General features: G+C 41.7%; 1 protein-coding gene across 14 annotated transcripts in view; it reads left to right on the forward strand.

Moving 5' to 3' along the window:
- The window catches only part of rab3gap1 (RAB3 GTPase activating protein subunit 1), a 247,591-nt gene that overhangs the window by 225,954 nt on the left and 9,562 nt on the right, over positions 1–12,075 (forward strand). For all 14 annotated transcript variants that reach the window (XR_009715772.1, XM_061287379.1, XM_061287381.1 and 11 more), the window contains one exon: positions 2,951–3,054. Coding sequence is in view for 12 of the 14 variants with exons in the window: in XM_061287379.1 (XP_061143363.1) it covers positions 2,951–3,054 (104 nt within the window). In the remaining 2 variants the exon portion in view is untranslated. Of the gene's footprint in view, positions 1–2,950; positions 3,055–12,075 lie in introns of those variants that run through there.

Below are 12,075 nucleotides of genomic sequence, written 5' to 3' on the forward strand. Positions count from 1 at the left end.
CACCTCTGACAGACGAAGGCAGACCTAAGATGCTGGCCCAGCGAAGAAGTTCTCTTCCCAGGACTTTCTTTTCCAGGTCCCCATAAAGGACGCTGGCTTGTCGACAATACAGCACGTCCTCCTCCGTCAGCCAGATGGCGGGTATGAGGGTCCCGGGTTTCGGCACCAAAATGTTAGGGTGCTGCTCACTCTAACTTATTTTGCAAGGACCACACAGGAGACAAGTTAGTCATTTTAGGCACCTGCAGGCGGAGAGTTCACTCGTCGCTGTGCTCACAGCGATGGTCGAATGAAGTCTGACTCAGGCCTCGTCAGGCGCTTATTTATTGAGAGAAACAAAGTGGGGTTGAAAGTGGGGGTTTGGGAACACACAGGTTGGGTGAAGACGGGTCCCCTGCTGATCAAAGCATAGCAGGGGACCTTTTACGACGTTCTGTAAACAAAGCAACTTTGATTGCTTCCTCTGCAGCTAGTCAATAAGTTGAAATGATCTTAACACTTTGGTAAACTAATTTTGTCTAGACAGGACAAACTAGTTAAATTATTACAGGTTACATTCCAACATAATCATACGATGAAGATATTCTGCAAACCCTAACACTCTGAGCTGCGGTTTGTTGCATAGACACAAACAACAGTCAGGACCAGTCCCCCCACCAGGAGGCTACCCTGTCATTCACCAACGCGAACCCCAATGTGCAGGCACCTAGCCGGGGAGCAATAAGTATGCCCACACCTGGTCCCACCTCTCACCGTAGGCAACTCCAGAATGAAAGAGAGTCCAGCCCCTCTCGAGAGGGCTTGTACCGGAACCCAAGCTATGCGTGGTGAGTCTGACTGTCTTGTCAGAACTTATCTACCTTGCACAGCAGCTTGGGCTCCTTCCCTGTCAGAGAAGTGACATTCCACATCCTTAGAGCTAGCTTCCGTAGCTGAGGATCCAACCCCACCTTTGGCTGCTGGCCAACTCACAGCGCCCCTTTGGCCCCTCCCACAGGTGGTGAGCCTAGTTGAAATGGGGTTCTCACGTTGCCTTTTCGGGCTGTGCCAGGTCGGGCCCTAGAGGTGGGAATTAAAAAAGAAAAAGAAAATCATGGCCATCAGCAATCAGTCCATGGAGTTTCTCCACATTTGAGCAATTTTCCCACTTCCTATGCAATCTTCAGTCTTGGAGTCTCAGTCTGGATGTTATTCTTTCCATTTGGAAAATGTTTCATATCCACTGGTCCTTTGATAGAATTATAATCATTGTCCTCTCTCAATTTTTTATTTTTCAGCAGCCAGCATTATCGTAGCCCAATACATGTCCTGATAGTGTTGAGTGTTGTCTTGAAAATTACCAAGGTACATGGTATCAGGGCTTAATGCAACCAAATATCCCAATCCCTCATTACTACACCTAATATACTTCACACGAGAGGGTAATGGAAAACAGGTGGACACAATCAGGAATCATAGTGGACACCGGCATCATTTAAGGAAGGGCAAGTGACCTAAAATGAAACGGTGTTGGAAAATGTATTGTATTATTTTTGTTGGCACCCCAATTGCCCTCCGCTTCGTAATCAGACATTACCCACATCCAACTTCAAAGTGTGTTTGTTTCCATCTAAACAAAAATGTTCACTGAGACACAAACCACACTTAAATCAATTTTATCCGATTACATTAATTCTGCGTTCAGGAAAAAGGCAAATTATACGGCACTGGGCATTCTCCCCCACGATATGAAAGAACCGTGCCCCATAAAACAACTCACACATTTTTATACACTATACTTGTTTTTGTAACAAAAAGTGGGGACCATTGGTCTTCTCCTGTTTTGTGTGTCCAATTCTCCCCCCAAGCTTGCTACATCTCGTCCAATCCTTGGACCAGCAGCTCTTGGACTTTTGCTGGCGCCAATTCGTGTAAATTTCTCATTTCTTATCTTCAGGGTCATGGTGATACAATATTGATCCTAGCTAATGTTTTTACTAGTTTCATTATTTTCCATGCCAAAGTTCTCTTTCCCACATTTCCATTCTTCATGCTTCACTTCTGAGCTCTTAGAAGTTAAACTAATCATTATACAGTAATGGACTCTTCTCAAGGTTTCTCATTTCCCCTAGTAGGAGTTTTGAGTTTTTCCTTGCCCTCCTGGATTTTAAGATCAGGGGATGTTTGAGAATATTTGTCAATTTTCACACATGTCCCTGAGTGTTGTTAGTCACCTAAATGTTGAATAGAGGCTGAGATGTACCGAAGTCAAATTCCGAGTTTGGCATGCTCAAACATGGCCCATAAAAATTCTTGAATCTTGTAATCCCTCGCTACTTCGTAGTTCACCTACTGCGCCTCGCTCTATCGCGGATTATTATCGCGCTGGGCCACGGGGCGTGTCAGTCGGCCAGCACGCAAGAGCAGAGAGGAGCCGTGATACTTTAAAATGTTTTAAAAAGTGTTTAAAATACAACAACGTATTTAAAAGTACAATGGAGTGTTTAAAAATAAAATGATAAAAGTCTTGTGCGGATGCTGGGCCGCGGGGGCGCGTCAGTCGGCCAGCACGCAAAAGCAAAAATAAACTGTGACACTTTGACGCTTTAAAAAAGATTCATAAAAGTCTTGTGTGGATATTGTAACAATATATTTATTTGAATAAATCTGCAAGTCAGTGATAAGATGCAGGTGATTTAGTGATAGATCTGATAGTTATATTAGTACGCCAAATAAAACTGCGAGCTTTGGAACCAGCACACAGAAAGCGAAGAATAACAAACAAAATGTTAAAAAGTAAATAAAATTTCAACCTCCACAGATTTCACTTGTTTCGGTCATTTTTTAGAATGTTTCCGCCGAGATAAAGAAGGAACACTGATCATTCTTTCTATTGCCTTTTCAAACCTGTTTGTGATTTTTGCCCCTCACATTGTTTACTAATTTCAGTTTTTTTTTTTTTCTTTTACAGAGGCATTTGAAAACATACCAACTGTGAAAAAAAACATCCAAAAAGCTACCATTCAAGCGGGCAAGCTGCTGCAACAATTCCATCTCGACGACAATAATTTAGAGGTCAGTGGGATGCAATAGCTTATTCTTGCTTAGTTATTAAACAAATTGTTGAAGTGAAGCCTGACACATTGTCTCCGTTCATTAATTCTGGTTACCCAAACAAAACCCCGGCAGAAACCTTTTCAGTAAAATCAAGGGCTAACATCATCATCTCATATTGTGACAGTTTGTGGTTGCACATTTTTAAAGGGAGACAGGTCGGGGCTGCAAGCGGGTCAGGGGAGAACCTAGACTCTTTTACTTTGAACCCATGCTGTTGTAACACATGCAGAATGTGGCTTAGCATTATCTTGCTGAAATAAGCAGCGACGTCCATGAAAAAGACGTTGCTTGGATGGCAACATATGTTGCTCCAAAATTTGTATGTACTTTTCCGCATTTATGTTGCCTTCACAGAAATGTAAATCACCCATGCCATGGGAACTAATGCACCCCCATACCATCACTGATGCTGGCTTTTGAACTTTGCGTTGATAACAGTCCGGATGGTCCGCTTCCTCTTTGTCCGGAGGATACAACGTCCAGTGTTTCCAAAAACAATTTGAAAAGTGGACTCATCAGACCACAACACACTTTTTTATTGTGGATCAGTCCATTTTACATGAGCTCAGGCCCAGAGAACCCGGCGGCGTTTCTGGATGTTGTTCATAAACGGCTTTTGCTTTGCATGGTAGAGTTTTAACCCGCACTTACTGATGTAGTGATGAACCGTATTTACTGACAGTGGTTTTCTGAATTTTTCCTAAGCCCATTTGGTGATATCCTTTACACACTCATGTCGGTTTTTAAGGCCGTCTGAGGGATCGAAGGTCACGGTCATTCAGTCTTGGTTTCCGGCCGTGGCACGTACGTGCAGTGATTTCACCAGATTCTCTGAACCTTTTGATATTATGGACCGTAGATGTTGAAATCTCTAAATTCCTTGCAATTTTGCTTTGAGAAATGTTGTTCTTAAACTGTTCAACTATTTTCTCACGCAGTTGTGGACAAAGTAGTGAACCTCGCCCCATCCTTGCTTGTGAATGACTGAGCATGTTTGGGGAGGCTCCTTTTATACTCATTCAAGGTACCCAATTAGCCTGATCACATGTGGGATGTTCCAAATAGGTGTTTGATGAGCTTTTCTCAGCTTTCTCAGTATTTTTTGCCACCTTTCCCAACTTCTACTGGAAGTGTTGCAGCCATGAAATTCGAAGTTAATTATTATTTGGCAGAAAACAATTAAGTTTATCAGTTTGAACGTTAGATATGTTGTCTTTGTAGTGTATTCAATTGAATATGGGTTGAGAAGGATTTTCAAATCGTTGTATTTTGGTTTTGTTTACATTTTACACAATTTCCCAACTTCAACCGAATCCAGTTTGTATTTATATAGAATAATTAATATTCCTTTAGTAATTATTTTTATTCATTCATTTAACAAGTCTCTTCAGGTGTTTCAGCTGTTAGATTAGACCTGTCATGGGCAAACTACGGCCCGCGGGCCACATCCGGCCCACGGGGCTGTTAAATCCGGCCCGCCAAACCTGAATAAATTGTATTATTAATTTTTGGGGGGGGGGTCATTTTCCCTGCAATTACTATGTTTCCCCAGTAGATGGGGAAGCGCCCGCCCGCGCATTTACTCCCGGAAGCTGTGTCAGAAAGCTCGGTGCACACTCACAAGTGCGTGTGCGTACTCAGTAGTACGTAATAATTTCATCTATCAGTGCCAAATTTCGAGTGTAGGCTGTGACGTCCATATTCTCGTAATTTGCGCGCTGAGTTTTCAGATACAGTTTTACGCTAATGCCACCCACAAACCTTCCCCTGGAATCCTCCTATTAAAATTAGTGGCCTAAAGAAAAGAAAGGTGGACACTGAGTGCCGAATGTTAAAAAAGAGTGGACAATTTGGCTCGACCTACGTTGAGAAGACGTTCAGCCACATGAACGTCAACAAAGCCCGTCACAGATCTAGGTTAACGGACCGACACCTCGGCTCTATCCTAAGAATCACCACAACAAATTTTACTCCAGACTATGATGCACTAGCAAAAAAGAGAAACCAACAATACTATTGATTTCTTTATTACTTTATTTAGATGTATTCTTTCACTGATTCTTCAAGATGATGTATTTGGTCAGAATGTTTGCCGTTGGATGTGATTTCATAAATCTGACCTGCAAGCGCTGAAGTGATGGAAAATGTTATTCATCACGTTATTTTTTAATGCTGTTAATAAATGCATTTGTTTTCAAAAAGCTTTTTTTAATATCCATGCTTTAGTATCTACTGAAAGTAAAAACCTTTTATGCAATGACCTTTTACATGTTATTTATATTACTTCACACAAACACTACATCCATGTGCTCCTGGTTCGACCCCCTGGTCAAAATTTAGAACCCAATTTGGCCCGCAAGTCAAAAGGTTTGCCCACCCCTGGATTAGACTATGAGACCCAAGTCAGACAGTGTCAGACAGACAGACACCATATGCTGAATCTCAAACAACTCCTAGAGTTAAATACCTGCAGTCTGCAGTCTCTTTCCCTAACATTAGCAACTTCACAAACTGGCTCAACAATGGGAAAACGTGCACATTTACACGGCCTCACTCATCAATGCTGTGTACGCACAACGCAGGGCCTGAAAAACTGCACAATTTATTCCGCAAAGTATATGAGCCTTTAAAACAGGGGTGTCAAATTCAAATGGACGGAGGGCCAAATGAAAAATTTAGCTACAAGCCGAGGGCCGGACTGTTCGAATGTTCATTGAAAAATTTTTAAATGACGCATATAGTCTAGTGAACCTAATTGAACCTACTGAAAACCTAACAAATATATTCCAATATGATCAGATAAATAAAGCAATATTTTCTTATGGCTCTGTCAGTAATCTTTAATTTTCAACAGACACAAAAGACAAATTTCCTTTATATAAAAATCCCCATAACATGAACATTAAATGAAAGAAACCGGTATTCAAGGCACCATCAGTAGCCTATATTTTCTATTTTAGCAAAAGTGGGCTAAATTTACTTCAAAGAAAAAAACAATAATAGCAATTTTCTATCATCCACTCAACTGAAATATTTTTAAAATATAATTGGATTGAAATACAATAAAATAAAGTGCAAAAATCTATTAATCAAAAACAACACTTTGTTTAAGGAGAAGTAACATGCAGTGAAAACAAATATTAAACTTTAACTTTTAAACTTGAACTGAGTAAAAACTCTAAATATGTGATTGCACAGTAATGTTGACTTGTTTGAGGTTGAGGGTGATACTTGGTGGTGTCCCATCTTTTCCACAAGTTCATCAATGTTCGGGGTAAGGCTCTGAGCTGAGGAAATCCTCAGAATTGAGTGGAGGTGTTCAGCAGTAAGTCGACTTCTGTGTGATGTTTTGTTCAGGTTCATCAAAGAAAACAGTTGTTCACACAGGTATGTGCTGCCAAACATAGACAACGTTTGAGCAGCCTGGATGCGCAGCTGGGGCATTGTGTCGGGGAGGAAACGGGCGAACTCCGCAGCACCCACTGCCGCATATTTTGCCCTCAGTGCATCATTGCATTGGAGGTCAATCAACTCCATTTGGAGGTTTGGTGGTGAGCTTTCCACGTCAACAGCAAATGGGTTACCGAGCAGTTCCAACCTGCTTTTTTGTGCTTCAAAGTCAGCAAATCGGCGTCGAAAGTCAGCGGCAAGCATACCTATTTTATCAGCCAACTGTGCGCTCGGGAACGCACTGGTAGAGAGCTTCTCTTTCATGGTCTGGCAGCTGGGAAAGTGGCTCAAATTTTCTTTCCGCATCTGCGTCTCCCACAGAGTCAGTTTGGTTTTAAATGCCTTCACTGTACTGTACATATCAGAGATGACACGATCCCGACCCTGCAGCTGCAAGTTCATTGCATTCAGATGACTCGTAATGTCACACAGAAAAGCCATTTCACACAGAAACATTTCGTCTCGGAGTTGTGTTGTGTCTTTCCCTTTGCTGTCCAAGAACAGACAAATCTCCTCACGAAGCTCGAAACATCTTTGAAGCACCTTTCCCTGGCTTAGCCATCGCACCTCTGTGTGATAAGGCAAATCACCATGCTCCGTTTCTAACTCCGTCAGAAATGCCTTGAACTGGCGGTGATTCAAAACTTTTGCTCTGATAAAGTTAACTGTGCGCGTGATGATGCTCATTACATGCTCCATTTTCAAGGCTTTACCGCACAACGCTTCCTGGTGTATGATACAATGACAAGCTGTCAGCTCACCTGTCGCGTTTTCCTCTTGCATCTTTTCCCGTATCAATTCACCTTGTTTGAAACCCCCGGTTCTCAGTGTCCACCTTCCGTTTTGCCATTTTTGATGGGTATCTGAAAGTTAATTTTACTGTGATGCTGACGACTGCTGTGCCAATAAATATTGAAATGAAGCAGCCTACTGCTCGGTGCGTCACCGTTGCATTGTGGGAAATGTAGTATTGGTGCGTGTAAAAGATCTGCGGGCTGCCGGCTTGCCGCGGTCTGCGGGCCGGTTCTAATAATAAATCAAGATCATCCCAGGGGCCGTAAAAAACCTTCCCGCGGGCCGGATGTGGCCCGCGGGCCTTGACTCTGACATATGTGCTTTAAAAGAATGATGGAATTTTTAGTAAAAATAGACTGGTAAATTTTGACTTGGTAGGAGATTACAATGTTTGCATATTATGAATAATCTCAGAATAATCTAAATCTCAGAATAAACAGTTAAAAAAAAGATACAGACCACTTTCAGTGCCTCTTGGTTGCAGGCTTAAAGCATTTTGTGTCTTTTTTTTTCTGTTACAAATGTGTCAGGCAGTCGTCATTACAGTATCAAGTGTTATTTCTGGGCCGTGGAACTTGCTTAATAGTTAATGCATGTACGTACATTGTGCGTAAAATAAGAAGACTATTGTAATCAACTTGGCTGAACATCAGAGAGAACAGGAAGCACACATTTGATCAAATGTCTTGTCGCAACAAGAATTTAATGTTCTTAAATGAGACTTAAAACAGCCTATTATCAGAGGCTGGGCAATAATAAAAGAAGCCAGAGGCTCGTAAATAACGCCTTTAGAGTGCAATCTTTTAAAAACATCCATATCCACTTTCGCTAACAACTATGCACATAAGTACACTTAACATACCCTTTTTTTCCGTGTATAATGCGCCCCCATGTATAATACGCACCCTAAAAATGGCATGTTGATGCTGGAAAAAAGCCTGTACCCATGTACAATACGCACCCAATTTTTTTTTAATTTTCTTTAAAAAAGAATTATTTTAACACATTTGAAAAAGGCGTGCGGACGTGAAAAAGGCGGCTCTGTATGGGAGAGACGTTGAAGAGGAATAAAAACACCCTTGGAAACCAAAACTTGCCCCTCGTCGTGACTCGGAGCCGCAACAAATGTTTCGGATTTGTGTAGGGTACATTGTGACAGACAGCAAACGAGCAGGTGATAGAGCAAGCGTCTGATACAAGAGCATTGCGGTCGTATGGAGCGTGTTTGAAGTGAACAACAGAGACGAAAGGAACAAGGCAAAGTGTTGTGAAGTAAAATATTACCTATAATACGCATTTTGTTATTTGCTGATTGAAACTGCTAATTAAACTGTGAATTGAAACTAATAGGAAGAAAACAACTCTCACTCTTTATATAGCTGACGCGTCTTGCGCATCCGTTCTGCGCATCGGATCCATAGTGCGCATGCGCAGTCATACTGCCTCCGTATGACGTCTGGTCCGCGATGGAGATTAAAAACCAAACAGTATTTGACAATAACACACTATCAAGGATTGCACCATCGCATCAAACGATGTGCCGTCAATTATGAATTTTACTGACTAAGTGTGATGGGCAGGATGGCTGAATGCGATGCGCGATTGACAACAAACAAGAAGGTGATTTCAAGTTTTATTTCGAGGGAGATTTGTCATGTCTCGTCCCCAGTTTTGCTATGTGTCTAGGTTGCCATAGTTTCTGTTCGCGTCGCCCCTCTCTTCCTGTGTCACCTCAATCAATGTAACGTGTTTTGTATTTAAGTCCTGTCTGCCCGTCGCTTACCGTCGGATGATGTCATGATGTCTGTTTGGTTTCTGTTCCTGTCTTTGGTAATGTCACCCTGTCTTTTTGTTCCACGTCTTTGTCGGTCAGTCCTGTTGTTGCTTTTGTTGTACCATGACTTTCTTAAAAAAAAAAAAAAAAAATCTTTTAAAAATAAAAAAAAATAAATAAAAAAAAAATTGTACCCATGTATAATGCGCACCCCAGATTTTAGGACAATAAATTAGTTAAATTTTGCGCATTATACAAGGAAAAAAACGGTAGTTCAAATTTGGTTTGTGAATAATCAATATTTTTTTTAGTTTTGGACCCTAAATGTATCTATTCACATAAGCTTGGGGTTGTCTTAATAGTTATTTCGTGAGTAATACTTTTTTTTTTCATCCTCCTGCAAACAAAAAAAAATAATCTGCTCTTACACTGGACATCTATAAAATACAATGAGACGCATCGCGACACAACACAATTAAGCATGGGACAAGACACGAGACGAAATGTCTTATAAGATTGAGTCCATGAGTTTTTTTACGTAAAATATTGCCTCATAATTTTTTTTTCCAGGTTTCAAAATGCTTTCTTTTTATTGAGCAGAATGCAAGAAAATTGATGACTTAAAAATGGATGCAGATGTGACAGGAGAATAAACAGGAGAGTCACTTTTGTGAATTTTTGTTTGCATTGTGCTAGCATTTTTGAGTTGACCCAGGATTCTCTACTAGTTCTTCAAAGACAGCAATAGTTGGGTTTCCATCCATTGTTTTGAATTTTGAAGCAAATTTAGTGAAAATGGGCAAAATGAACGTGGGATTTATCCCCATTTCCATTTGTGATTATTTTGCAAATATTCGGAGGAGCGGAAACAGCGCCATGAGATGACATCATATGAGAATGTGTCTCTGCCACAAGACTGTCGGCTGCGGGAGTCGCTGATGGTGGAGGGGTGCACTTGCCTGTATTGTGTGCCAACACCGTGAGTTCGATTCCCGCATATGACGGTCGGAATGTGACCAAAAGAAAATACTGTCTGCTGCTCGACAGCCTAATTAATTAGTTTTTTGTTTGTTTGTTCTTATTGTCATTAATTAGCTATTGAACGTGATTTGGGAATGGTGTTGTGTTGATATTGGTGGCAAACAGTTTGTGACAACAAAATAAACTGGCCTGAACTACGAGTTAATGCGCTGCCAGGACTTCAAAATAAAAGCAAGCCAAGGCATTGACATTATGTATTCTTTCCTGAGGATTATTTTAAATTTGCCTCTCACAGTGTTACCGTCTAGTCTTCTCGACTGCGCACAATCACGGACGTGTCAAAATAGTAGTGATGGGCATGACAGTTTTTTTTTTTAATGTACTGAACCATTAGCATCAGTTTATTCAAACACATAATTCAAAAGAACTAACAATTAAGGGGAGGTAATTAAAACAAAAAAGGCTCGTTCACCTTTGAGGCTCCACTTATACCTCGGCACTTCCAGTCGTGCCTGGTCTGCCGACCTGAGGCACCGGGTCGGTACGTTAGGGTGGAAGAGCTCAGAAAGGTAGACTGGGGTGAGGAATAGAAGATATAGATGTATAGAAAATTGAAATATCTTAACATGAACTTGGTGGGGCACTGGCTAGCACGTCCGCCTCACAGTAAGGAGGGTGCGGGTTCGATTCCACCTCCGGGCCTCCCTGTGTCGAGTTTGCATGTTCTCCCCGTGTCCGCGTGGGTTTTCTCCGGGCACTCCGGTTTCCTCCCACATCCCCAAAAACATGCTTGGTAGGCTGATTGAGTGCTCCAAATTGAACTGGTTGCCAAATTGTGAGTGCGTGTGCGGATGGTTGTTCGTCTCTGTGTGCCCTGCAATTGGCTGGCAACCAGTTCAGGGTGTCCCCCGCCTACTGCCCGATGACAGCTGGGATAGGCTCCGGCAAGCCCGCGACTCCTTTGGGATAAAGCGGTACAGAAAATGAATAGATGGAGGGATGGAGAAATATCTTATAATGAACTCGAAAATGTAATAGAGCCAGTGGAGGCAGGCCAGAATTGCAGTTATGTGATCCCACTTGTGAGCTCCAGTTAGGAGGCGAGCGGCTATTCACTCTGCTATTTTGGATTAACTGGAGACACTTGAGAGAGTACTGGCTAACTCCTAAATAAGGTGCATCACAAATCGCCGCTGTCAGGAGGAATCCTCAAAATGACGACTTTACAGGAACTCAATTTCCATCCTGTTATTTTATATTTATATTATTTATTAATTAAGTTGTTATTCGTTTCTGCTTGCCACCTAACTAGTCAGAAAACACAGGGGAGACGTTTCTCCAAGGATGGCCTCACCTACAAAATGGCTATTGCCACACATCGGAGGAAGCCAGCTGCCCAACAACAACACCACAGGGAGACAGTGGTCGCACTACAGTCCTAATTTTATTTATAGCAATCTCCTCTTGTTCAACTCGACTTCTAAGTTTATACACATCGCACATAGTCTGTCTCCCGCTCTCGCCATCTTCCTCAAGCCCGCAACTCCTCACGCATGTGCACTTTGCATTCATACATCACATTACAGCCATTAGTCACACACAAGTTGTCAGAATATCTGGAAAAAATACTTCTTTATCATAAAGAAAAGGAGAAAAAAAAACACTACTTTCAGACCAAATGTGATATGAATGTTTAGAATTAATAATGATATAACCTCTGCGCCTCTCTCTCTCTCGCCGTCAAAAAAATAGAGAACAGCTAGAATGCCCAGTATATATATATTATTTTGCATTAACCGACTTGGATTTCATTCTTCCCTGGGCTATAATCCAGAGTTGGATCCTGGTAAGGAAGTCATTTTTAACTTTAAACCTTTTGGCATTGTTGCGGGTATTGTGACAACTTGTGACTGAGCAACATGCTGGAGCAGGAGCGAGAGTGACAGTGACAGCTGATACAGAAGAGTGAACGGTAATTC

This window comes from Syngnathus typhle, linkage group LG9 (assembly GCF_033458585.1).
Source record: "Syngnathus typhle isolate RoL2023-S1 ecotype Sweden linkage group LG9, RoL_Styp_1.0, whole genome shotgun sequence".
In the NCBI taxonomy this organism is placed as follows: Eukaryota; Metazoa; Chordata; class Actinopteri; order Syngnathiformes; family Syngnathidae; genus Syngnathus; species Syngnathus typhle.